We start from the raw sequence: 27685 nt of genomic DNA, 5'->3' as shown, positions 1-27685 counted from the left end.
TTTCCTAATAAATGATTAAATATAATATATTTGATATATGCAGGTATGGCAGAAGGCCTGTACTTTTTGCCATGATGGCTATGCAGACAGTAACTATCCTTATCCAGATGTTTTCTCCAAGCTGGGAAATCTTCACTGCCATCTACTTCTTTATTGGATTTAGTGGTTTTTCTAATTATGTTGTAGCATATGTCCTAGGTAAAATAATTAATTTCCTTTCAATCATTAACATGACTTGACATCTGTGAATCACATGAATAACACATTCTTCTTGATCAACAGGCTGTGAAATTCTCAGTCCAGCGAGTCGGGTGGTGTTTGGTTCTCTGGGTATCTTCATGGGGTCTGGAATCGGACAGATGTTCTTACCATTAGCAGCTTATTTCATCCGCAGCTGGAGATGGCTGGTGCTTATAAATGCTCTCACTGGACTCCTATATGTGCCATTGTGGTGGTAAGTGCATGGAGAGACAGAGTTACAGCCACAGAGAATTATAAAGTCGCTTTTTTGAAACTGCTGATAAATAATGTCAATTTGAAAGAGATGTGAATAATCAAGATAACACATGAAGTAAGACATTTTCATAAAATAAAATGGATATAAACCAAGAAAAAGCAGGAGGGCTATAATGCCTGGAGAAAGCAATCCAGTCATCTGAGCTATAAAGAGTGTGGACATATTTCTTCAGTTTCAGGACAGTCAGTAGTTAAGGATTTGTATCACATATACACTCACACAAGGTAGATGTTCTCTTGAGGTTTTTATTAAGAGGGACAGCTCATCAGAAACTCATGTGTAATACTATTGTTTTCATACATCAGTACTCTCCTGTCTCCAGTGTGGCATACACTGCATAACCCCAAAGCCTTATGGTTAATGTAGTGTAAAAATACACCCCAGTACATCTCCCCCAACCCCTCATAGAACATCGATCAACATGTAACCCATTATAACAAAGAAGTGAAACTCACTATGAAAATCAAATTAGAATAGAATAAATTCGAATTTCAAAATTTTGGTACAACATGAGTACAACCGGAAATGCATGATCTTTAATAGGAATACCATTTCCTAAACAAAGATGTACTCCAAATCAGTCCATGTACAACTCCTTACTTACAAAACATAACCCTTAATCTCTCTTTATTTGGGAGAGAAAACCAATAAAGAATGAAATCCACTACTAGTCCCTGTAGCAAAATGGCAGTTTTATTACTGTGCCACTGTAGGTCTTTTTTTGGAATAGAAACAGGGTCTGGTGGAACTCTCTCCACATTCATGACTGCTGTGGAATGTTCCTGTGTAAGTTAGTGGCATGTGTGCAACTCTGTCCATGTCAGTCTTTACAGAATCAGTTTCTGTAGACCCTACCAGCTGTAGGTGACGCCTCTTATATTTAATAACTCCACTATGTGTCTGTATCAGATAGGATCACCACCAATTATGAACTGACTTGATATACACCCAGAGCTGCCATTTTTGCTGCGGTGGCCGTGAAGCAGTGTCTTGCTCATGGGTCTCACCTCAGTCATGGTAATGAAGATCGAAGAGAGCGCTGGTCATTCACCCCCCACCTTTTGGGTTTAAGTCTGACTCCTAACCATTAGGCCACGACTACCCCAGGTGTGAGTGTTTACAATTGTCGTCATGCATTATCGACACAAATTAAAAAAAAAAAAAAAAAACAGTTTAATACTGTAAAGCAGCTTTTGACACAATCTGAGTTAGAAAAAAAGCCCTATATAAACAAAAGTGACTTGACTTTTCTCCCCATCCAACGTTAAGAGAACCTGAACTCCTGGGTTTAAGTGAGGAAGAGTACAAGCTGAATGTCTTTTGTTACAGAAGCACTTGTAGGCTGCTTTAATTTTTTTCCCCCTTGGCAGCTACGTGCTGAGGGCTGAAATGATGTGGTCACAAATTCTTCTACAGTATGGGTAGTGCGGTGTGAATTTGCTGTCCCAGCATTTGCTGAGCAAGGCTTGCTCCAGTAGCAGCAATCGGAGTGGCTCTGTAACACAAGAGAGAAAACAGGGTCAGGCTGATGCAGAATGTGCTTTACTGTCCCAACAGCCCGCTCAACAGCCCCATTTGACTGCGGGTAGTGGGGGCTGCTAGTAATGTCACCTCGTCACTTAGACGGCCATCGGCAGATGAATTCACTGCAGCCTGGAATTGAACTGCTGGTTTTGTCTGGCCAGAGGAGAACACTCAGCTCTGATGCCAGGCCACCAGACCTTTACAAATCTTGGTAAAGGATTTATCATTGTTGTCTGGTGGGAATTACAATTACAGTCCCTCTGCCCTGGACAGTTTTTTTGCCCTGGCTATTGGGACTACAAGACTGCATCCTCTGTAGCTCTTTGTCAGCTTTTTAGATTAAGTGAAGGGCACTCTTCGCGGTGTAGCTAAACTGTGAGGTTGTGTGTCTGGCTTTAGTTCAATTTCAATCGGCTTTCAGTTTAAACAGTATGACACAAATCTGGTCTGCTCTAGCTACTGGACCCATAGCACAATCCACACTTCTACTGAGAAGGTTGTTCTGTGGTATGCTGTATATCGTCCATCGACTACATAAATCTACAAAAAACTGTTACTTTCAGTTTCAGCAAAAAATTGGTAAACCGTTTTGGTGTTTTGATCAATGGAGGGCAACAGTATAGCGCAGTACACATAGCAAAGTTTTTATTTTTTTAAATAAATAAATTAGAAAAAATGGATAGAATAGAACAAAATAGAATAGAATAGAATAGAACAGGTAAGTGCTAGCATCAGTTGGTCATATGCTGACGAAAAAGATGTCTTTAGACGTTTTTTTAAAAATGGCAGACTCAGGCTGTTTGGGATGGCACCACCAGCTGTCATTCACTTGCAGAACGCAAGCTTCTGGAGGGCACATAAGTCTGAACTAGCGAGTTTAGGGATACTGGTGCAGAGCCAGTGGTTGTCTTGTAGGCAAACATCAGTACCTTGAATTTAATGCAAGCAGCTGTTGGCAGCCTGTGCAATCTGATGAAGAGAAATATTTTGCTAAAAGTAGCTCATAATTTGCTGATTTAGGAGAAAATCTGAAAAATAATGGGCGTGCCACTAAATTTAGGACTCCTAAATTTTTGGGTATTTCACAAAGCGTTTTAGCACTAAAACTAGCTTCTAAATCTGTGAAACGTTAGGAGTAGTGAAGAGGACTCCTAAGTCACTAAGACCAAATCCCACACTATCCTAATATGGCTGTTGCCAGCAAACTGCCTTGGAATGTAAACATTTTATAAACATTTGTTGATAATGAGCTTTTAAAAAGGCGTCACCTTAATCATGGGGGTATTATGACTGTTGTAGAAATTGTCAGGGACAATTTTCTTTTGATTATATAGAAGGTGACCAATTACCAGTAGAGGCCAACAGGCACCATTACAGCTACCATTAAAACCAGTAGAATTCCCATTATAACCAGCAAAAACATAAAAAAATCTGTGACTGTTTCTATTGTTTTTTTTGTTTTGTTTTTTTCAGCAGGGCTAAAATGGCTGTTGCTGACAATCTGCCTTGTAAATATATGTAAACATTTTAGAAACACACCAAATTTATTTGCACACATATGTTTTCCCACTCAACGTTTTTGGTTTTGGAGGTTATCCCAACTCTAAAATTTCCTTTGATTATATCCTTGATTTCATTAACAAGTTGGGCAAGAAGTTACAGCTGTTCTTGTGCCAGTTTGGTTTTCTTTTACATTTGCATGTCTTGCCATCAGCCATGGTTATTCTGTTCTGTTAAAGGGGTCATTGGATGCCCATTTTCCAAAAGTTGATATGATTCTTTAAGGTCTTAATGAAAAGTCTATAATATACTTTGGTTACAAATTCTCAGTGGTTGTGTAAAACAACCCCCTTTTTTACCTTGCCAAAATCAGCTCTGCAAAAATCATCCTGTTCAGGTTGAGTCCGCTTTAAATGTTAATGAACTCTGCTCGCCCTGCCCCTCTCTTCTCTCTGTGGAGTGACGAGCCTGTTTACTTTAGCCGCATTTAGCCACGTCTAGCCGCTAAACTTGCTAACTTTCTAACTTGCTAACATTATTAGGAAAGGTGATTGCCGAGATTCATAAAAAAACCCTTATACTCACTTCTGCTGTAAGTGAAGCTGGATCACGAATGATTTGTGCGAACATAGACGGATATATGTAGATCGGGAGGCACATTCCCTTCACAAACAAAGTTATTCCACTGCATCTTCAGCGGCTCAGATGTCGGGAGTAAATGACGACCACTATGTTCATTATTACATCCAGCAACACAACACCTCAATCACTCAATCGGAGATTTTCTTGTCTAACTTACATCCCTGCTCCGGCATCGAAACAAAGAGGTTGGACTGTGACAGCTGGTCTGAGGTAAGACGCTCATGTCAATCAACTATGGTGGGAGCGGCCTCTGTTGGTGTGATGCCACACTGACAGGCATCTGAGAATGACTCGATTTGAAAAAGAGGATATTATTTTTGCAGATTATTTAAAAACCACTGCATGGATTTTTATCATTATAGGGTAGATTTGTACATACACTGCCAACACATATTAAATGATGTTTGATAACAAAGTTCGGGAGGAGCATGATCAGATAATCAACTAATTTGGCACAGGTGCAACTCGTCTAGCTAGCACAAGTCATATATAAGCACACAGCCGACTTACCTCCATCATTCGACTGTTTTTTCGGCATCCCCCCTCCACCCCAACTCCTCACTCTTAATCTATCCTCATCCTATACTTGGGATGGGGGGAGTTCTCTGGGTTCGGGCCATATTCCGGGCTCGGAGCCCTCCCCCAGGACAGCACGCCAAAATATGCTTACTGTTTACTCAACCAGATTAGATGTCAAGTCAAGTCAAGTCACCTTTATTTATATACCGCCTTTAACAATACAGAATTGTGACAAGGCGGCTGTACAGTATTAAATAGGAAACAGTACATCAACAATGCCAAAGGCAACATTAAACACTCACATTATAGGTAAAGGTAGTTAATCGAAAACAATAAAATAAAATGCAATATTGTGTAAGAGAAAGTGTCCCCAACTAAGCAAGCCAGAGGCGACAGCGGCAAGGAACCAAAACTCCATCGGTGACAAATGGAGAAAAAAACCTTGGGAGAAACCAGGCTCAGTCGGGGGGCCAGTTCTCCTCTGGCCAAAGTTCCCGTGGTCTTGTGCCGACAGCCGTCTAGGTGATGTGGTCTTTAATGTGGATCCGTCTCTGGGGCTCATCTAGTTGATGTGGACTCCGCTGACATTCAGGGCTGTAGAGGTCGTCTCTAGGTGCTGATCCACCGTCTGGGCTGGGTTCGGACTGGATCCGGGGGACTGCAGTGACCATCTGATCTGGATACGGACTGGATCTGGTGGTTAATGTGACCTCGGAATAAGAGAGAAACAGACTAATATTAGCGTAGATGCCATTCTTCTGACGATGCACCGAGTACATCGGGTGTTATGGGAAGTGTTCCCGGTTCCGGTTGACCTAATTAGTGCAGCCTAACAATCCTTTAACGGATTTGAATTATAAGAATGTGGATTTGTTATGTGTAAGCAAGGTTAAAGAGATGGGTCTTTAATCTAGATTTAAACTGACAGAGTGTGTCTGCGTCCCGAACATTGTAGGGTAGATTGTTCCAGAGTTTGGGTGCTAAATAAGAAAAAGATCTGCCGCCCGCGGTTGATTTTGATATTCTCGGTATTATCAAATTGCCAGAGTTTTGAGAACGCAGCGGACGTGAGGGACTATAATGCGATAAGAGCTCACTCAGGTACTGGGGAGCTAAACCATTCAGGGCTTTATAAGTAATTAGCAAGATTTTAAAATCTATACGATGTTTAATAGGGAGCCAGTGCAGTGTAGACAGAACCGGGCTAATATGATCATACTTTTTGGTTCTAGTAAGAACTCTAGCTGCTGCATTTTGGACCAGCTGGAGTTTGTTTATTAAGCGAGCAGAACAACCACCCAATAAAGCATTACAATAATCTAACCGTGAGGTCATAAACGCATGAATTAATGTTTCAGCATTTGACATTGATAGCATAGGTCGTAGTTTAGATATATTTTTGAGATGGAAAAATGCAGTTTTGCAAATACTAGAGATGTGGTTTTCAAAGGAAAGATTACCATCAAATAGCACACCTAGGTTCCTAACTGATGACGAAGAATTGACAGAACAGCCATCAAGTATTAGACAGTGTTGTAGGTTATTACACGCTGAGGTTTTAGGCCCAATAACTAACACCTCTGTTTTTTCAGAATTTAGCAGTAAGAAATTACTTGTCATCCAATTTTTTAACTCAACTACACAATCCATTAGTTTTTCAAATTGGTACGTTTCGCCAGGCCGCGAAGAAATATAGAGCTGGGTATCATCAGCATAGCAGTGAAAGCTAACACCATATTTCCTGATGATATCACCCAAGGGTAACATGTGAGGGTGAACTCGTGAATGTTCAAACAACATGAAAAAGTGAACTTTGCATCCGATGACCCCTTTAATTAAAAGGGTGTTTATATAGATATCCGCTAACTGTTTACGAGTAGCACACATGTAAGAGGCTGATAATTAGCTGAACATGTTTAAGTGACACACAGCCTGCATTTCAAAATCTTTATTTGAATGTGGCAACATTTTTATACTTTACAATATTTCTATGAACAAATCTCTGACAGAGACCCCTCCCCTCAGCCAATCACTGTGTGCATAGTTAGTAAGCATGCTGACAGCATCCATAGCAACGAGGTCAGCCCCGCCCTTACTCTCATCTTAAGACTTCTCTCTATTCCTTAGTAAATGTTTGTCTCAGCAGCTTTGTGAATAGGTTTTAAGAGACAACTCTTAGCTAAAATCCTTTACTGCTATTTACTATTTACTCTTAGTGGCAAGATAAAATGTTTTGTGAATACAGGCCCTGAACACAAATGAAGATATTTTTAATATTTTCTTTTTGTGTTGTTTAAACATTTCGTCCTGTGTGATCAGAGATCATGTCACTGTGCTCATGGCTAGTTCAGTGTCTGTTTGTGGTCTATGAACAGAACCTGCTACGGAAGCCATGCAATAGACATTACTGTGGTGAAGAACACCTGTCAAAGCTGAACCACTTTTTGTTTTTGTGCACCAGGTTTATTCCAGAGTCTCCTAGATGGCTGCTCTCTCAGGGAAGAATAGCAGAAGCTGAAGCCATTTTGAGACACGCAGCTGAAAAGAACAAGGTCAAAGCACCTGAAGTCATTTTCACTTCCTCTGAGGTAACACTTCATTGCACTTAAGATCTATTATACTTGGATATGAAATTTAATCAAACAGGCCTTAAATAAACTCAGACTCATTTTTCAATGCCATAGTTTCATTGATGCTTTTTTTATGTTTCCTTAGATTGAGGAAGCAGCAAAGATGAGGGAGAAAAAACATAATATTCTGGATATTTTAAGGAACTATAATGCTGTTTTAACCATCATGATATGTTCACTTCTGTGGTATGCTGTTAATTTATTTAAATTTGACCGTTTTTTTCCCCCAATTTCTGCCGGATCGCAGTCATTAACTTTGGAGTGCCTATTTAATGTTATAACAAAAAAATACACTGCACATTTTGCAAAAACAAATTAATTAAAAAAAACTTAATTCAGCTCATCAGCTCATTAAGACCTGAAATGGGTGTCAGATAAAGGAAACATTCAAAATGTGCAATGCTGGGGCTTGAGGAACATGGTTGAGAACCACTGGTTTAAAAGCATTAATTTAGTGTGATTAATCATAAAATTGACAAGGGCTGTTTATGTCCTTTAGGATGGTCATCACCATGTCTTACTATGCTCTCATTCTGAACACCACAAACCTTCATGGCAACCCGTACCTGAATTATTTCCTGTCTGCAGTGGTGGAGGTCCCAGCTTTTATTATAGCCACGTTGTTGCTCAGATACTGCAGTAGGAGATTCTGTCAGTCTTCCACTCTTCTTACAGGTGGAGCTATGATTTTCATCATACAGCTCATTCCTAAAGGTAAGCCATTTACTGATCCTATGCTGCATCACACTTCTCATAATGAGGAAGGTAAATGCAATTACAAAATGTTATGTCGGATAAATAATTCTAAGCCTGAATAAGACATGAGGTTGACTGAAATGTTGTAGAAGTTTGTAGATTGTTATCTGGAAAGCAATAACACGTTTAACAGGGAAAAAAGAACTTTTATTAAAGCACTTAAACAGAAACTAACCTAACATATAACCACTGTTGTGGCAAAATAAAGCCAACTCTCACCAAAGTAAGAGACAAAGTCAGTCAAATGTCTTTTATAATTTATTCTTTGCAAAGAGGGTCAGACAGTCATACAGAAACACAGTTTACTGCAGAGTGCGACCCAGAAGGGAGGGCTCACTCCAATTTATATCTCTTCCCTGGCCTTCAAGGTTACATGTCCTAACTGGTAACTTTCCACACGTAATAAGAGTCAGACAAATACATTCTGCTACGTCAGACTCCCAAGATTCAAATCTTTATATTTAGGGCCCTAATACACTTCTCTTATGTCATTCTTATACAGGTTTAAATAAAACAGACCCTTACACAATATTCCATAAGCACATAGATGAGTAAAATGAATTTTTCTTTCACAATTTCCCCCTTTTTATCATTCATTGAAAACTACTCACTAAATTCATTACTACTCACTCTATTAAATTAAAATGTTTGATTACAATAATGGTTAGAATCATCCTAAATCACCACATTCGCTATCTGTGAGCCGGGCTAAACTAATAAGCACTGTTATTGCATTCCTGACATGGGTCAGACCCTCAGTCACTACACAGACACCAAACATGAGTGTTGCTGACAATTTCAAATCTCAAAGCAAATTTAAGTCATCACATCACATTTATACTCTTCATTTCTGATTTTCATATAATTTATCACCCTCTTAAATTTGTGAAATAGGAGAAAACATGCTAATGTTGTTTTGTGGGTACAGGCCCTAATTTTCTGCAAGCAAAAGTGATTATATATTTATAGATATAGATTATCATTATCATAGGCTTATCATCAAAACTAAACGCCCATACTTTCAATACCAATTATTGTCTCATTAAGTCATTTAATGCATTTCACTGTAACTTCTACTATCATTAGCTCATCTTCACCCATGTTCAAAAACATGTTATTAAGATGTAGATCAAATTTATCCATTTAATGGGATATACTAGTTTGTTTTTTTTCACCAGTCTCTGTACTGAGCTGGATACAATCTGAAAAATACATGGTAGGCCTAGTAACAATCCTCCTGCCAAAACTGGTAACACAGTATTACACAGCCCGTATCCCCATTCTCCCCACAAATTTGCTAACCATTTAAACCATTAATTCTTTGCTTGTTCAGGCTCTTTTATGGCCATTTTCATGTGAGTATAAGAACTCTGTATTTAAACCGGACTCTGGCATTTGTTGACATGTGCTTCAAATCTCTTTACTCCATCTGCTCCAACTCCTGGGTGTAGATGGGACTTTTCTGCAGTGGTTGGCATGAATCCACGTGGTTCTTTCTTTCACAGCCGTATGGGTGATCAGAAGCACCTTTAACAGCCCCAGCGTCTACTCTGGCATTTCCTGTTGATACAGAATCTTTGTTATTTGTGTGTGCTGCACATCTACAAATGGCTATCTTATCAGGCAGCAAAATGGCTTCTAGTAAAGCTGCCACAAGAGGAGCATGTAATATTGGGTGCCCATCTGACTTAAAAAATTTTCGGTGTTTCCACAGTGCTCCAAAATCATGCGAAACTCCAAAAGCCTAACGTGAGTCAGTGTAAATGGTGACGCATTTGTTTGTCATGAGTTTGCATGCCTCTGTTAAAGCCACAAGCTCTGCTGCTTGTGCTGAATAATTTGTTGGCAATTAGCCAGAGGTCACTATTTCAAATTTAAAAAAATTTCTTCTCTGAACGCGGTACCATCCACAAAGGGGACGTTTTCGCAATTTTCAAGTGGTGTGTCCAAAAGATCTGGACGTGGCGTACACACTTGATCGAGCGCGGTCAAACAACAGTGATGTTCCTCCCCATCCTCCTCCGTCGGAAGGAGGGTGGCAGGATTCAAGGTTGTGCAACGTTTAACGATTATATTCGGCATTTCAAGCAAGATAGTATGGTATCGTAACCAACGAGCCGTCGATAAGTGCGATGTTTTTTGTTCCTGCAGAATCATGGACACTGCGTGTGGCACCATCAATGTCAGGTCAGAGTACCCTACAAATTCCCTAGATGCCATTACGGCCTTCTCAGCAGACGCCATTGCCCTCAGACACTGTGGCAGACCTGCTGCTACTGGATCTAACTTGCTTGAAAAATAGGCCACAGGTCGCAGTCTGTCCCCATGATGCTGCAAGAGAACAGAGGTCATAAACCCATTTTTCTCATCCACCATCTGAACAAAAGGCTTAGTTGGTACCGGCAGGCCCAAAGTCGGTACCAGAGACCGTTGAACTTTTAATGTTCACAAATGCCTCGGCCTCCTCCTCTGTCCACTCAATTTTGTCACATGACTTCAACCCCTTCCCTATTCTTAGGGCTCTCAGAGGCTGCTCGAGAATCGCATAATTTGTAATGAATGTCCTACAATATGAACACATTCCCAAAAATGACAATATTTGTTTCTTTGTGATTGGCTTCAGTACATCTTTTATAGCCTGCACTCTTTTGTCAGACAGGGACTTACTGTTGGGTGTTATGACATGACACAAAAGTGTTACTTGTTGTTTTGCAAACTGTAGTTCTGGCAGGCTGACCTTGTGGCCCTCCTGAGCCAAATGCTTCAGGAGAGAGACAGTGTCAGCCACATGTGTATTCATCTCTACTAATAAGAAACTAATAAACCTTTAACATATTATAGCAAAGCAGTTCCAACTGTCAGGGTCAAAGGTTCTAGGCTTCTTTGAAGCACTTTATCTATCGTAGGGGTTGTTTGAGAAACCCTGACTCAAACACGTAAATTTATGGCCTTTTGCCATTGAATTCAAATGCAAACTAGTAGCCACTGTTTTTTGTCCAGTGGCATGATAAAAAATGCATTAGCCAAGTCTACCACTGAAAAGAATGTTGCATCTTGCTGAATTTGTGACAAGATTGTGTATGGATTTGGCACTGATGGGGCCCCTTTGTCTGACAGCTGTATTCACTGCTTGTAACTCTGGGATAAAACACCATTCTGTAGGTTAGCCCTTATCTCTTATCATTTTCACATTAAATATTGGAGTGCGCACTGGAGAATCATTACATGGCACTACTATACCCTCTTTCAAAAGTGCCTCAAATACTGGTTTTATACTCAGTATTCCCTCTGCTTTCAGAAGATACTGCTACTGACACGGCCTGTAATCAGATTTTGGAGTGATTACAACCGGTTCACATCCCTTGATCAAACCCACATCATATTTGTTTTACCCACAATTTAGGAGGCACCTCTGCCAAAGCAGGGTGTATTGTCTGAGGTGCAAATATTTGCCATGCAATGATCTTCTTTCGTGCTTTTATCAATAGGGGTCACAATTCTTTCTACTTTAATGTCATACTTGCAGTCTGACACAAATGCCCCTAAACTCTTACTGTGTTTCATACCCCCACCTATCTCACACCAGTCTGTTGCATGAACAGATTTCTTCACAAATCTCCCTACTTCACACCATCACTGATCACTGGCCTTGGAAACAGATAAGTGAGGCACAGACTCTCCTGCCACTAGACAAAACGGAAACTGTTTTTCTGTCAGGCTGACTGAAACCGCACACACACTTTCTGTCCAGAACATTTGATCACAGCTCAAAGTTTCACTCTTTTTCTTCTCTAAACCAGTCTTTCTCATATTGTTCATTTTCTTCTGGTACGACATGTGATGTGCAATGTAAATTGTCAGACTGCATAATTTGTGTGTTAAACGGCTTTGTTCGATCTTTAGCCAGTTCACACATCATCTGAGCCCAATCATTGTTTTTTAATGCGCCAATCATAAACCCACTGATGCTCAGCTCGCAGACAGGACAATTGCTCCTCCTGTTCTGCCACTCTGACACCCCAGGAGTCTGTGACAAGCACTAAATTTAGTTTACATAAGTCTCGACCCATGATGGGTGCAGGGCATGCCGGTAAATAAGTGAATGCATGTTTTAACACCCGGCCTCCCTCTGTTTCACAATTCAAAGGCACTGTAAATTGTTCAAAAAAATTTTATGACCTGATACAGAAGTGGACTCATTTATGTTATCAGTCAGTACCGGTTGACATGGCAAGTCACATGGTTGTAAACAAGATCTGGTAGCCCCAGAATCTACTAAAAATTCAACTAACACTCCCTCCACTAACATGGGGTATTTTGGCATTTTTAGAAACCCCTCACTTTCAAACATTGTTGTACAGTTATCAGAAATTTCATTGTTTAAATCTGAAACACTCAAACATATGCAAGCTTTTTCTTCATTGCAAAGAGCAGTATTTTCGTCACTCAGTTTAGAAACACACAAAGAAAAGCAAGCATTTTCTTCATTGCAGAGAGCAGTGTTTACATCAGTGTATGTGTGTGTGTGTGTTATTAAAAGATGTTCACTTCCCTGCACTGTAGCTGTTGACTGCTCACCCGGGACCCCTCCTCCCTGCTCTCCGTCTTTCTTGCTTCAGTCTCCTGCTTGATTTTGCTGGTTCTCTGGACATTCTCGGCTCCAGTGACCATCCTTCTTACACAGCCTGCATTTGCTGCACTCTCTGGAGAGATGATCATCAGTCCCACAGATCACACAACCCCGTTGCTTTGGGTTTCTTTCAGTCCAGCTTGAGGGTCTTCCGCCCCGTCCTTTCCCTCTCCCCCTCCTCATCTGTTGGTTTCAGGCGGCCGAATAGCCTCCCGGTCTTGACACAGCCTGCACTAAGGCTAGCTGTAAGTCTTTGTCAGTCTTGGCCCTTGCTCTTTCTTTCTTTGTCACTTGTTGTTCTTCAGCGTGCAGAGCGTGTGCTAAAACAGCAGTCAGACGTCCATTCTTCCACTCGATGTAGTTGCTCTTCACTGCTTGCGCAATTTCTGGTCTCAATCCGTTCAGAAACCAGCTTCGCAGGTGGCACTCCCAGGTGCCAGGTTGATTTCCCCTGTCGTCAGGCTCATCCAAGCCACTGTGTTTGAAGGTCTCGTACAGTCGATGATAATAGTCTTGAACAGACTCCTCTCTGGTCTGGCAGCAATTGCCAATCTTTGATGTGTCCACACGTGCTGGAAAAGCTACTTTTATAGCCTCAGCCAGCTCTGCAACAGCTGTACAGTAGTTTGCGTTGGTTTCATCAGTCCAGTTGCTGCTCATTCTGTGATAATCTTCCCCTCGCAGCTTCCTACTCACAGTCCAAGGTCTAAAGACCATCACCCCATCAGGCCGTGAAACTTCGACCATCGGGGCTGTTATGCTCATTTCCTTCCTTTACAGTGTTTCTTGTCTTTCTTTCTTTCTTTGATCTCAAGTCGGCCAGGCGGAATGCACCCTGCACCCCGATTAATTACCCACACACCTTTTCAATTCCTTCAAAATGTACTTCTCGTGTCGTACTTGCTCACGTGATCTCAATTTCCAGAAATATCCCAATCTACTGATTTCAAATTCTTTTTAAGAACGCTGTGCCGTATTCGTGATTCTAATTTCCCCCTTGAAATTATCTCTAATCACGTTGCCCACAGAATCGGACCAGCCACTATGGTTCGTACCCCCTTTTTTTTTTTTTTTTTTTTAAGCCCAATTCTAATAATACCAATTCTAATTTCAAAACCAAATTCTATTAGAATATCTTGATCTATCTCTTACCGGAGAGTTCTGATGCCACCTGGGTTTTGTTTGCTGATTCCAGTGGTGTCCCTCCTGGGCCCTGGCGGGCGGCCCCTCGTCCCTCAATCTAATCAGGGTAGGGCTGCGACTTCTAAGTCCAGGATGATCAATCACCGTCCGCTCTCGGGTCCAAAAGGCACATCCAAGGAATCCCACTTCTGACACCAAATTGTTGTGGCAAAATCAACCCGACTCTCACCAAAGTAAGAGACAAACTGAGTCAAATGTCTTTTAGAATTTATTCTTTGCAAAGAAGGTCAGATAGTCATACAGAAACACAGGTTACTGCAGAGTGCGACCCAGAATGGAGGGCTCACTCCAATTTATATCTCTTCCCTAGCCTTCAAGGTTACATCTCCTAACTGGTAACTTTCCACATGTAATAAGAGTCAGACAAATACATTCTGCTACGTCATACTCCCAAGATTCTAATCTTTATATTTAGGGCCCTAAGACACTTCTCTTATGTCATTCTTATAGCAGGTTTAAATAAAACAGACGCTTACACAATAATCCATAAGCACATAGATGAGTAAAATAAAATATTATGTAATTTCTATATGGATTATATAATACAATTAATGTACAATTAATACATACTTCAATATAATTATAGTCATGTTAGTTCTTATGATTATAAGGCCATTGTAACGCCACGCCAGCAGAGGGAGCCCTCACCCATTGACTGCCTGTTGCTGCTCCCTCTGCTGCTTCTCTGGTAACTACCTGTTTGGTGGCCATTTAAGAAGGCCTAAACCAAACAGGCCCTGCGAAGTATTGTTTTGCTGTGCGGATTCTACTAAGCATTTTTCCCTGTTTCATAGTGTTATTTCCATCGTTATAGTTTTGTTTCATAGTCATAGTCATAGTTCCATTGCCATAGTTTTTGCCTTGTCTCATTGCCTTGGTTATCTTGTTATTTTGGACTGCTCTCATGGTATTTTGACGTTCTGCCTGTCTTATTGGATTACGCTCTCGCCTCGCCCTGATTATCACTGTTTGTTGGAGATTGACCTTGCCTGTCTGACTACGATCTGTATAATAAAGCTTGCACTTGGATCTACTCACGCTTCCAAAGAGTCTTGTTACAGAATACTTCACCTCCCAAAGATCCAGTGGCTTTTAGTGCACAGATCACCATGGATCCAGCATCACGACTCTTCTGCCTCCGTCAAGGTAACCGGTCTATTGAAGATTATGTTGTGGACTTTTGCGGACTGTGTCATCTGGTGAATTTCAATGATGTGGCGCTTAAGGACATTTTTCGCCACGGATTAAATGAACCCATTTGCTCCTGCCTACCTGGAGGTAAAATTCATTGGACACTTGAACAGTACATAGACTTTGCCCTCTGTTTAAGTGGCTCACCTTTTACTGTTGGGATTGCGGATGAGGGACCCCACAATCCTGCAGTAACCCCCATACCACAACCTGTTCACAGCATGCCTGCCAAGCCAAAGCCTGTTCAAGTTGCATCCACCAAGCCACAGTCTGCTCACGTCATGTCTACCAAGCCAGAACCCTTTTACGCCATGCCTGCCGCTCCAGGGCCTGCTCACGCCATGCCTGCCGCTCCAGGGCCTGTACCCGTCAAGGCCGCTTTCCTAGAGCCAGTCCAGAAGATGGCCGCCATCCCAGAACCAGTCCACAAGATGGCCGCCATCCCAGAGCCAGTCCACAAGATGGCCGCCATCCCCAAGCCAGTCCACAAGATGGCCGCCATCCCCAAGCCAGTCCACAAGATGGCCGCCATCCCCAAGCCTGTTCACAAGATGGCCGCCATCCCCAAGCCTGTTCGCAGGATGGCCGCCCTGTCTGAGTGCCCGGCCAAGATGGCTGCCATGCCTGAGCCTCATCTATCCAAAATCGTCTCATCAAAATCTCACCCCGCCATGTCTGTCACATCCAAAGCTAATCAAGTGATGCCTGATCCTACGGTGTCGAGTCAAGTCAGGGCTGCACGTTCAGTGCCAAATCAAGTGACAGCTGTGTTTCCTGAGCCACGTCAAGTTACAGCTGTTACTTCTGAATCAAGCCAAGATACAGCTGTTCTCCATGAGTCAAGCCAAGATACAGCTGTTCTCCTCCATGAGTCAAGCCAAGACACAGCTGTTGTTCTCCATGAGTCAAGCCAAGTCACAGCTGTTCCCCATGAGTCAAGCCAAGTCACAGCTGTTCCCCATGAGTCAAGCCAAGTCACAGCTGTTCACCATGAGTCAAGTCAAGTTACAGCTGTTCACCATGAGTCAAGTCACATTACAGCTGTTGTTCCTGAGTCAAGTCAAGTTACAGCTGGGTTTTGTCTATGTTACGTCAAACCACAGCTGATTTCCATGAACCAAGCCAAGTTACAGCAGATCTTCATGAGCCAAGTCAAGTTGCTGCTGTCTTCCCCGAGCCAAGCCAAGCCACAGTTGATCTTCATGAGCCAAGCCAAGTTACAGCAGATCTTCATGTGCCAAGTCAAGTTACTGCTGTTGTTCCCGAACCAAGTCAAGCCACAGCTGACCTTCATGAACCAAGTCAAGCCACAGCTGATCTTCCTGAGCCAAGTCAAGTCACAGCTGGTCTTCACGAGCCAGGTCAAGTCACGGCAGACCTCCCTGAGTCACGTCAAGTCACGGCAGACCTCCCTGAGTCACGTCAAGTCACGGTAGACCTCCCTGAGTCAAGTTACGGTAGCCCTCCCTGAGTCATGTCACGCCACGGCAGACCTCCCTGAGTCAAGTCAAGCCACGGCAGACCTCCCTGAGTCAAGTCAAGCCACGGCAGACCTTCCTGAGTCACGTCAAGTCACGGTAGACCTCCCTGAGTCAAGTCAAGCCACGGCAGACCTCCCTGAGTCAAGTCAAGTCACGGCAGACTTTCCTGAATCAAGTCAAGACTCAGCTGCGTTTCTAACGGAGCCTCTTCACGACATGGCTGCTAGTATGGAGCCTTGCCAAGCCACCGCTGTCATGCCAGAACCTCGCCAGGTCCCGTCTGACCTCCAAGAGCCTCGTCACGTCTCAGCTGATTGTCTAGAGCCTTGTCGCATCTCAGCTGACCTCATAGAGCCTCGTCACGTCTCAGCTGACCCCCCCAGAGCCTCGTCACATATCAGCTGACATCTCAAAGCCTCGTCAAGTCTTGTCTCAGCTCCCAAGCCACGCAGGGCCCACGCTCCCAAGCCACGCAGAGCCCACACTCCCAAGCCACATGTCCACAGTGTCCACTCCCTCAAGACTGGCAGGCATCCCACTATCTTCTGTGCTGCCTGTAATGGCTGTTGCCATTTTGAGCATGTGGGCCACACACTGCGCTCCAGAGGCCTCGTCTGTCCACAAGTTTGCTCCAGAGGCCTCGTCTGTCCACGAGTCTGCTCCAGAGGCCTCGTCTGTCCACGAGTCTGTGCCAGAGGCCTCTCTTGCTCAAGAGTTTGCGCCAATACCTCCTGAGGTGTCAGCATGCTCTGTAGAACCTCCTAAGGAGGTGGCGTCCACCCATGAACTCACTGCCATGTCTGACCATGAGTCTGCGCCAATGCCCCTGGAGGTGGCGGCTCCGGCTGCAGAACCGCCTATGGGGGCGGCGTCCAATCATGAACTCTCTGCCCATCATGTCACGGCCAAGGAGGCCTATCATGAACCCTCTGCCTGCCATGTAATGGCCAAGAAGGCTAATCATGAACTCACTGCTCTGCTATGGATGTCATTTGTTCCACTGTGGATATCTGTGCTCCTGTCTGCTCTGCCTGCCCCGCCATGGCTGCCTGCTCTGCCTGCCCTGCCATGGCTCCCTGCTCTGCCTGTCTCGCCATGGCTCCCTGCTCTGCCTGCTCTGCCTGCCCTGCCATAGCTTCCTGCTCTGCCTGCTTTACCTGCCCCGCCATGGCTGCCTGCTCTCCCTGCTCCACCATGGCTCCAGGCTCCTCCGAATCAAACATGGTGGACTTCTGCTCCAGTGTACCACTGCCTGCCACAGTTCCATGGCCCAGGTCCTCCAAGGTTCCATTGTCTACCACTGCTCCATGACCCAGGCCCTCCAGTGTTTCACAGTCTGCTACTGCTCCATGGCCCAGGCCCTCCAGGGTTCCACTGTCTGCCACTGCTCCACGGTCCAGGCCCTCCAAGGTTCCACTGTCTACCACAGCTCCACGGTCCAGGTCCTCCAGGGTTCCACTGTCTGCCACAGCTCCATGGCCCTGGTCCTCCAAGGTTCCACTGTCTGCCACAGTTCCACGGTCCAGGTCCTCCAGTGCTTCACTGTCTGCCACTGCTCCATGGCCCAGGTCCCCCAGTACTTCACTGTCTGCCACTGTTCCATGGCCCAGACCCTCCAGTGCTTTACTGTCTGTCCCTGCTCCACAATCTAGGCCCACCTCCTCTGCACGGACCTGGCCCCCCGTCCCACCCGCTGTTTTGCCTCTGTTCCCCCACCCTCCTGGACTGTTGTTGCTTGAGCACCAGGAGTCGTTCCTGGGGGGGGGGATTCTGTAACGCCACGCCAGCAGAGGGAGCCCTCACCCATTGACTGCCTCTTGCTGCTCCCTCTGCTGCTTCTCTGGTAACTTCCTGTTTGGTGGCCATTTAAGGAGGCCTAAACCAAACAGGCCCCGCGAAGTATTGTTTTGCTGTGCGGACTCTACTAAGCGTTTTTCCTTGTTTCATAGTGTTATTTCCATAGTTATAGTTTTGTTTCATAGTCATAGTCATAGTTCCATTGCCATAGTTTTTGCTTTGTCTCATTGCCTTGGTTATCTTGTTATTTTGGACTGCTCTCATGGTATTTTGACGTTCTGCCTGTCTTATTGGATTACGCTCTTGCCTCGCCCTGATTATCACTGTTTGCTGGAGATTGACCTTGCCTGTCTGACTACGATCTGTATAATAAAGCTCGCACTTGGATCTACTCACGCTTCCAAAGAGTCCTGTTACAGCCATACAGCATAAGTATGTGGTTTCAGTTGTTCCTATATGCTTTCGTAAATTTCTAATAGGTTTTATAATGAACTTTTTTATGATTTTTTTTTCTTTAAATCATTTGTATTTCCATATCACACACACATTTGTGTGTACGCATGCTTAGTGAATGAGACCTAACGACTGACAAAACACACAACTGAAACACAGGTGTGGGTGATTAGTTTGCATAGTAACTAATAAGGGTTGCTATGGTAACAAACAAGCCAGCAAGGCAAAAAGGGACACCGAATACAGTAAGAGGGCACAGAAACAACAGGAGAATACATTTCAAAATAAGAGTCCAATGTAGGCAGGAATTATGACAGGATCATGTGGAGTGATCTGATGCATTTTCCTTAGCTATGTTAAGTACAGAAAGTATTTAGGCAGTGCGGTACAGTAAGTATGCACCAGAGCGTGTGAGATCAAGGGTCTCATTGCACTGAAGGTTTTAATTCTTTGTCATGAGGCCTCTCTTGGTGAGTCACTCCTCTTTGTCTCAGGCCATTCAATATATAGTATATTAGAAACTTATTAGTTGTTGTTCCTTGACCCAGTCATATTCAGTGTTGGGAAGGTTACTTTGGAAATGTAATAAGTTACAGATTACAGGTTACCCTATTTAAAACGTAATAAGTAGTGTAACTTTTTAATTACTTTATTAAAGTAATGTAACTTATTACTGTCACGAACCCACTCCTGAATGTCAGTCTGTCTGCCACCAGAGGTCGCTTTGACATTCACATCTCACTGACTGTTACACCACACCCCAGACTACATTCCCCATCAGCCATTGTGGCCATCACCTGTAACCAATCAGAGAAACTATTTAAACCCCGGTCTTCCTGTCACTTATCGCTGAGTATTGGATTGCGTTTAACACTTGTTGTCGTGTGTTAGCAACTGTACAGAGCCCGATAGTCAGTTCAGTCGTGTTGTCTAGTCTAGTTTAGTCTTGTTCCTAGTCATCCGAGCCTTGAACCTTCGCATTGTTATATCGTCTTGTCTGTCTCGCTGCCAGCCTTTTGAAACCTTTGCCTGTCTGGACTACCCTATTGCCTCACCCATTGAATAACATTTGCCGTGGATCGACCTTCACCTGTGTTACGGATTACTCTTTTGTCTTGCTGTCTATATACCTGTCTGCCATTATCTGAACCTGCCTGCAATGACCATGTCTTTGTCGATGTCCACTAATAAAAGTTTGCAAATGGATGCGCCCGCTTCAATTACATTTAATTACTTTTCTAAATTTCTAATATTTTTAACTGTTAATCTCTTTGAAACCAGGCAGTGTTAATCTTACAGTAGCACTTTATAACACACTGATTATTGTGATTTTCAAAATCCCTCATCACTTGAATTAGGATTTTAATAAGTAAGGGATAATATACATCTTTATTTTGCGATAACAACTGGCTGGATGTACATTAGCCCACTTATTACACAGCTGCTTGCCACGAAACTAAATAAACAAGAAACTTTGATCTGAGTTGAAATATTTGAACGCAAAGCTTCCATGAAGAAAGCAGTCGTTAACAAGCGGCAAGTTCAAATTAGAAGGACATTTAAGGGATATGGTGCAGTCAGACCACTTTTATTACACAACATTTCACCACATAAATAATTAAGTACTAGTATTAACATTACCAGTTTGTTAGTTATCTTATAATCCATACAGTGTACAAAACAAAATGACAGCAGCTGCGTTCGTATGAAACAAGAGCGAGTCCACTATACCAGGATGACAGAATTAAGAAATTGTACACATAATATTGAATTGAGATTTAATATTTTATTAGCTAACCAAACGCAAAGCTTCCACCAAGAAACACTATCAAGCGTATAGTGCCTGGATGAGTCAGTGTTATTAGCTTTTACCAGTTTTTATTAGGGAATAACATACCTTGGAATTTCATGACTGACCAATCAGAATCAAGCATTCCACAGAGCCGTGTAATATTTTAATTTTAAAGCACAGCCACCACAAATTCAGACTTAACACCTCTTATTTATTTTAAGATCATTCTAAGGTTAAATAAATTTTTAAAATCATAACAAGAAATAGTTTAATAGCTATAACACTGGTTTTGAAATCAAAAGTTTGCATAGTTGACAGGAAACACTGCCATCTAACAGCACCTTGGAAAAAATAAATCAGTTTTAACAAATAAAGCATAAGCATAAACCCAAATAGGAAATAAAACAGTTATTGAATAAGCATGTGTCCTATTCTGTCCTAAACTCCTGAAACATTGGTGTCTCATTTTAAAGCAGTCAACGCAATTTATGAAAGAAGTCAATTAAATGTGTGTGTGTGTGTACTTGTTTTTGCTACATAGTGGGGACCAAATGGCCTGCGGTCCCCACTATGTTCAAAAATTATTAAAAATAGTAAATGATGTTTATCTGAGAGTGTAACGATGCAAACATGTTTTCTGTGAGGGCTAGGTTTAGGGTTAGGGTTGGGTTAGGGGATAGACAATATCGTTTGGTCAGTATAAAATCTATATAAGTCTATGGAAAGTCCCCACAATTCACAAAAACAAACGTGTGTGTGTGTGTGTGTGTGTGTATGTGTGTGAAAATTTAAATGTAACCCCCTTTGTAATCAGTAACATTTTCAAAAGTATCTGTAATTTAATTACACATTTTCTCAGTAACTGTAACTAATTACAATTACATTTATTTTGTAATTAAATTATGTAATTCCGTTACATGTAACTAGTTACTCCCCAGCACTGGTCATATTAAAGTGGACAGTAATGTCCTAATAATCGTTCTCCTGTACGCAGGGCAGTTTAAACTATACAGAAGCAGATGGGTACCAGTTACTTTTAATAAGCGTGCCTGCAGTATGCCGAGTGACTGATTGCTTGCCAAATGAAGATTGCCGTTGCTTGTTGCTACAATAAAGTAACAACGAGATCCGTGGAAGACAATGGCAGATATGATGTATATCATGTGGTTGTTTATGTTCACATTAGTTATGTTTGTGTGTCATTGCAGACCTGACGGAGTTGGCAACCGCACTGGAAATGCTGGGAAAACTTGGTGTCACAGCTGCGTTTTGTGTAGTGTACGCAGTGACTTCAGAGCTCTTTCCTACTGTGGTGAGAAACATGGCCATGGGAACATGCTCCATGACAGCTCGCATAGGCAGTATAGTTTCTCCCTTCATCATATACTTGGGTACAGTCACAACTTTTTCTTGCTTCTATTACATTAAATATAGTCACCAGTAAATCTGAACATTGCATGAGTCAGCATTTTGAAAACTGATTCATTTTCTCTGTAAAGGTAACTACTATAAATATATTCCTTATATTGTCATTGGGAGCCTGGCTGTGTTTTCTGGCTTAATTACGTTACTGTTGCCAGAAACTAAAAGAAAAGTTCTCCCCGAGACCATTGCTCAGATGCAGCGAATAAAGGGGTAAGTGCATTATTGCCCCATATTCTTACCTTAGTTTTTAACATGACCTCTTTATTCAGTTCAGAGTTTGGGGTTTTTAGATAAAATATGTATACTTAAAATCTGATTTTCATCAGAACTACATTTAGCTAAAATATTTTGTTTCTTTTGTCTTACTTAGACTGAGGAGCTCTAAAAAACAGGATGCAATGATGTGGACAGCAGACAAAAGTAAAGTCTTCAAAGAAGTGAAACTTTAACAACTGGACAGTGAAATAAAATAATGTTGTCCTGTTAATCAAATGAATGACCCTAACCCTAAATGACTTACACTGTTGAATTGACATCACAACATAAATTTGGCTTAGTTTTCTGCCTTTTATTCATTCAAATCCTCCTTATGAAGAGTTTTACTGCCTTTGATTTATTATTATGTTGGCCATGATGGCATCTCAAGCTATATTGTAGGTCAGCTTGTTTTTCCCATGTGTTTTACTGTATTTATCAGGAACAAAATGCATTTTAATAACATAGATGGGTTTGTAAATAACTCCTGAAATGGACTCTGTCCTCTAGAGCACAATCTTCAGTACGTTTACCCATCTTATCAAATACGAATTGTGACCTTGCAGGTACCTTTTGTGTTTTGCTTTGCTGCCTCTTTCTCCTCAGCTGCTCTATGTCTGTACCATAGAATGAAATAAAATGTGATCTGCCCAGGGAAGATGTCTTAACCTGGTAGAACTGCTGCAAATAATGGGCCTCAATCATGAAACTTTCGTAAATATATGAGTACATTCTGAGCAACTGCACAAATGCGTGTAAAACAGACCTTCCTGAAAACTCCCCTCCAAACAAACGCTTCATAAACGTCCTATTTGATTGTTAAATGTGTATGTTAATGAATTCCAATCATTTGTAAATGGAGCACTCGTGCACACTCATTCAAAATTAGCATAATCCCCACCTATTAATTACAGCTACGCAAATTGCGTGTCCAGGAACGCAGTGGAATATTCTGGTCTGTTTTCTCAGTTTTGGCTCCACTATATTGCATAAATACAAAAAAGACTAATAGGCCATATGACTAACAATAAATATTCAATAAAGTTTGTCCACCAAAAAGTTTTTAGCCAGCTGAAAAAATGTCGGGTGCTCTTCTTAAAACGACCAGCTGTTGCCGCTTGAGAACGTTTGATGGCACAGCATTTTTCCACCTGAGATGCCTTAGTTGCTATGATTTTGAATATCCATGGCAACAACATATTACTATTATCTATTTTTTAAGAATTTTATTAAATATAAAAAAGCAGTAACCAGACTTCTTCATTGTTGAAGGCAGTCGTTGTACAAGTAGGATGGTTGGGTGGTATTTGACCCGCCTGTCCTCTATTTATGGTTGGGAAAATAGTGACAGTGACGAGCGCTTTTACAGTTATCAAATCAGCTACAAAAATAAATAAATAAATAAATAAATAAAATAAAAGAGGGCAAGGGCAAATTAATTTGTAATTATTATGCAGTGCATCAAAATTCAGTGTCATTTACATGTGGTAGGGAACATGTGTATATTCTTTCATAACAACTAACATTTTGAGAATACAAACATTTTCATGAATTCGAAAGTTTATGTCAGAACGGCTTTACAAGTGATTTACACAAAAATTCGGTCTACTTGTGTTTCATGAATGAGGCCCAGTAAGTTAATCATACTTCAAACCTTATATACATCTATGTATTTATAGTATGTTAATAAGCTTAAGTTCTCTGTGAGCTGTTTACTTTCTTTAGGGCTTTTGTGTTTATCATTATTTTTGTTTATGTAAGGTACAAAAAAATCTTACCCAGGATTTGTACAGATGTTTTGGTTCAAAATAGATAGTACCATTATTGAACAAGTAAATAAAATTACCCTACTGTCACCTCTCCATAAATTTGGTTAATGATTCATGTTCTGAGTTTGTCTTTCATCATGTCATGTCTTATTTTGTTCAAATGTTTTAATGTGTTTCTTGTTCGCTCATTAGCGCATATGTATTTCTAGCCATCATGTTTCAGTGTAACACGCTGTTGCAGGTCATTGTTTGTGTTACGGAGTGAGAGATGAAGCGTGAAGCAGGCAGATCCAATTGCAAACTTTTATTAGTGGACATCGACAAAGACTTGGTCACAGCAGGCAGGGTCAGACAGTGGCAAACAGGTGTATAGACAACAAGACAAAGAGTATTCCGTAACACAGACAAGGGTCGATCCAAGGTGAATGTTATCCAAAGGGCGAGGCAATAGAGTAGTCCAGACAAGCGAGGGTTTCAATAGGCAGGCAGCGAGACAGACAAGACGATAAAACAATGTAAAGGATCAAGACTCGGATGACTAGGAACAAGACAAGACTAAACTAGAAAACACGACTGACTAAGGCTCCGTACAGTTGCTAACACTCAACAGTGATAAACGCAAACCAATACTCTGCAATACGTGACAGGAAGACCAGGTTTTAAATAGTGTCTCTGATTGGACGCAGGTGATGGCCACAATGGCTGATGGGGAACGTAGTCCGGGGTGTAGTGTAACAGTCAGTGTAATGCGAATGTCACAGCGACCTCTGGTGGCAAGTAGACTGACGGGTTCGTGACAGAGCCCCTCCCCAAGAAGCAGCTTCCAGATGCTCCAAACACAAAACAATCCGAGTGAGCGGTGGAGCTGGGGCGGGACAAGGCGAGGGAAGGAGGACCAGGACCATGTGGCGGTCCAGGGGACTGAGGCAGGACCGGCAGAGCAGAGAACCTAGGCAGAGCTGGCGGAACAGACAGGGCTGAGGACCACCACAACAGGACAGACAGACCAGGAGCCCTCCAGGGCGGAGCAGGCGGACCAGGAGCCCACCGGGGCAGAGCAGACAGGACAGGCGCTGGAGGAGGCGCGGGAGCCCTCCAGGCGGGAGCAAACAGAACAGGCAGGGCTGAGGACCACCACAACAGGACAGACGGACCAGGAACCCTCCATGGCGGAGCAGGCGGACCAGGAGCCCACCGGGGCGGAGCCGGCAGGACAGGAGGAGCTGGAGGAGGTGCAGGGGGCCTCCAGGGCAGAGCAGGAGGCACAGCAGCCCTCCAGGGCGGAGCAGGAGGTGCAGGGGCCCTCCAGGGCGGAGCAGGCACCCGCATCATGGACTGGGACCTGGAGAGAACAGGGACAGAGGAGGCAGACAGAATAAGGAGAGAAGCAGAGAGTTCATAGGGGAACAGCGCTTCCATAGGAGGTTCTACAGCAGATGCTGACAGCTCTGGAGGCATTGGCGCAGCTTCTCTGACCGGAGAGGCCTCTGGAGCTGACTCGTGGTCTGACAAGATCTCTGGAGCAGACTTGGTGACAGACGGGACCTCTGGAGCAGACTTGTGAACAGACGAGACCTCTGGACCGTAGTGTGCGGCCCACATACTGTGTGGGGCTCTGGGAGGTCAGACGAGACGTGAGAAGGGTCTGGACAGACAGACGAAACGTGACGAGGCACTGGGTGGTCTGATGAGACCGGACTTGACTCTGGACAGACAGACGAGACGTGACGAGACTCTAGGAGGTCAGACGAGACGTGAGAAGGCTCTGGATGGACAGACAAGACGTGAGAAGGCTCTGGACGGACAGACAAGACGTGACTTGGCTCTGGGCGGACAGACAAGATGTGACTTGGCTCTGGGCGGACAGGCGAGATGTGACTTGGCTCAGAAACAACAGCAATAACTTGACTTGGCTCATTAAGAACTGCTGCGACTTGACTTGGCTTGTGATGATCAATTGTGACTTGACTTGGCTCGCGACGACCAGCTGTGACTTGACTTGGCTCAGGGAAATCCGTTTTGACTTCATTTGACACAGGAACCACAGCTTTGACTTTGCTTGACACAGGAGCCACAGTTTTGACTTTGCTTGACACAGGAAATGCAACCGTGACGCGACTTGACAGAGGAAATAAAGCTGTAACTTGACTTGACTTTGGAAGAGGAGCTCTGACTTGACTTGGTTCAGGAATCACAACTTTAACTTGACTTGACATGGGAAAGACAGCTGTAAGTTGACTTGACACAGGAACAACCGCTGTAATTTGACTTGACTTGGGAAGAGCGGCTCTGACTTGACGTGACACAGGAAACACAGCTTTAACTTGACTTGACACAAGAAGAGCAGCTCTGGCTTGACTTGACACAGGAAACACAGCTTTAACTTGACTTGACACTGGAACAACAGCTGTAACTTGACTTGACTTAGGAAGAGCAGCTCTGACTTGACTTGGCTCAGGAAACACAGCTGTAACTTGACTTGAGACAAGAACGACATCTGTAATTTGACTTGACTTGGGAGATACAGCTGTAGCTTTATTTGACACAGGCGTGGCAGCTGTGACTTAACTTGACACAGGAAATATAGCCGTGACTTGACTTGACACAGGAACAATATCTGTGACTCGACTTGACAGAGGAAATACAGCTGTGGTTTGACTTGACTTTGGAAGAGCAGCTGCAACTTGGCTGGACTCGGGAAACACAGCTGCAACTTTGCTTGGCTCTGATATGGCAGCAGTGACATGACGGAGCTTTGTTTTCACCGCCATTTTGTGAGCACGCACTGGCGCGGCCACCATCTTGCGAACGAGCACCGCTGTCGCCACCATTTTGTGCACGGGCTCTGTTGTCGCCGCCATGGTATGTATGCGCTCCGGCGCAGCCGCCATTTTGCGAGCCCACACACAACAGAGCTAAGTCCAGAAACAGACAAAGTGATAAACGCGGACCCTCGCATCTGAGCCGTGACTTAAGCGGCTGATTAATTCCCTCAAGGAAAAAGTCTATCAGAACACAGTCCAGCAGATCAGAGTAATGCGCAATGTTTAAATACTCTTCTATGTAGCCCTCGAGCGATCGTGTGCCCTGCTTGAAGGCCAACAACAGTCTAGCAGTGTCCATACCTGGTTGATGTCCTTGTGAAAAGTTGCTGGGTCCTAGTATGGCTGAGTATTCTGTTACGGAGTGAGAGATGAAGCGTGAAGCGGGCGGATCCAATTGCAAACTTTTATTAGTGGACATCGACAAAGACTTGGTCAAGGCAGACAGGGTCAGACAGTGGCAAACAGGTGTATAGACAACAAGACAAAGAGTATTCCGTAACACAGGCAAGGGTCGATCCAAGGCGAACGTTATCCGAAGGGTGAGGATATAGAGTAGTCCAGACAGGCGAGGGTTTCAATAGGCAGGCAGCGAGACAGACAAGATGATATAACAATGCAAAGGATCAAGACTCGGATGACTACGAACAAGACAAGACTAAACTAGAAAACACGACAGACTAAGGCTCTGTACAGTTGCTAACACTCAACAGTGATAAACGCAAACCAATGCTCGGCAATACTTGACAGGAAGACCGGGTTTTAAATAGTGTCTCTGA

General features: G+C 43.1%; 1 protein-coding gene across 1 annotated transcript in view; it reads left to right on the top strand.

Annotated features, from left to right (window-relative positions):
• The window catches only part of slc22a4 (solute carrier family 22 member 4), a 28661-nt gene extending 4484 nt beyond the window's left edge, over nucleotides 1-24177 (top strand). Inside the window, exons 3-10 of the mRNA XM_051093056.1 lie at nucleotides 44-198; nucleotides 283-454; nucleotides 7164-7290; nucleotides 7418-7518; nucleotides 7832-8046; nucleotides 21844-22026; nucleotides 22135-22270; nucleotides 22431-24177. Of these exons, the coding sequence (XP_050949013.1) occupies nucleotides 44-198; nucleotides 283-454; nucleotides 7164-7290; nucleotides 7418-7518; nucleotides 7832-8046; nucleotides 21844-22026; nucleotides 22135-22270; nucleotides 22431-22509 (1168 nt within the window). The 3' untranslated portion in view covers nucleotides 22510-24177. The remainder of the gene's footprint in view (nucleotides 1-43; nucleotides 199-282; nucleotides 455-7163; nucleotides 7291-7417; nucleotides 7519-7831; nucleotides 8047-21843; nucleotides 22027-22134; nucleotides 22271-22430) is intronic.
• The last annotated feature ends 3508 nt before the right edge of the window (nucleotides 24178-27685 follow it).

Source organism: Labeo rohita, chromosome 21 (assembly GCF_022985175.1).
Source record: "Labeo rohita strain BAU-BD-2019 chromosome 21, IGBB_LRoh.1.0, whole genome shotgun sequence".
In the NCBI taxonomy this organism is placed as follows: Eukaryota; Metazoa; Chordata; class Actinopteri; order Cypriniformes; family Cyprinidae; genus Labeo; species Labeo rohita.
Note: the sequence above shows the minus strand (reverse complement) of the source record. Positions and strands in the feature narration are given on the sequence as shown.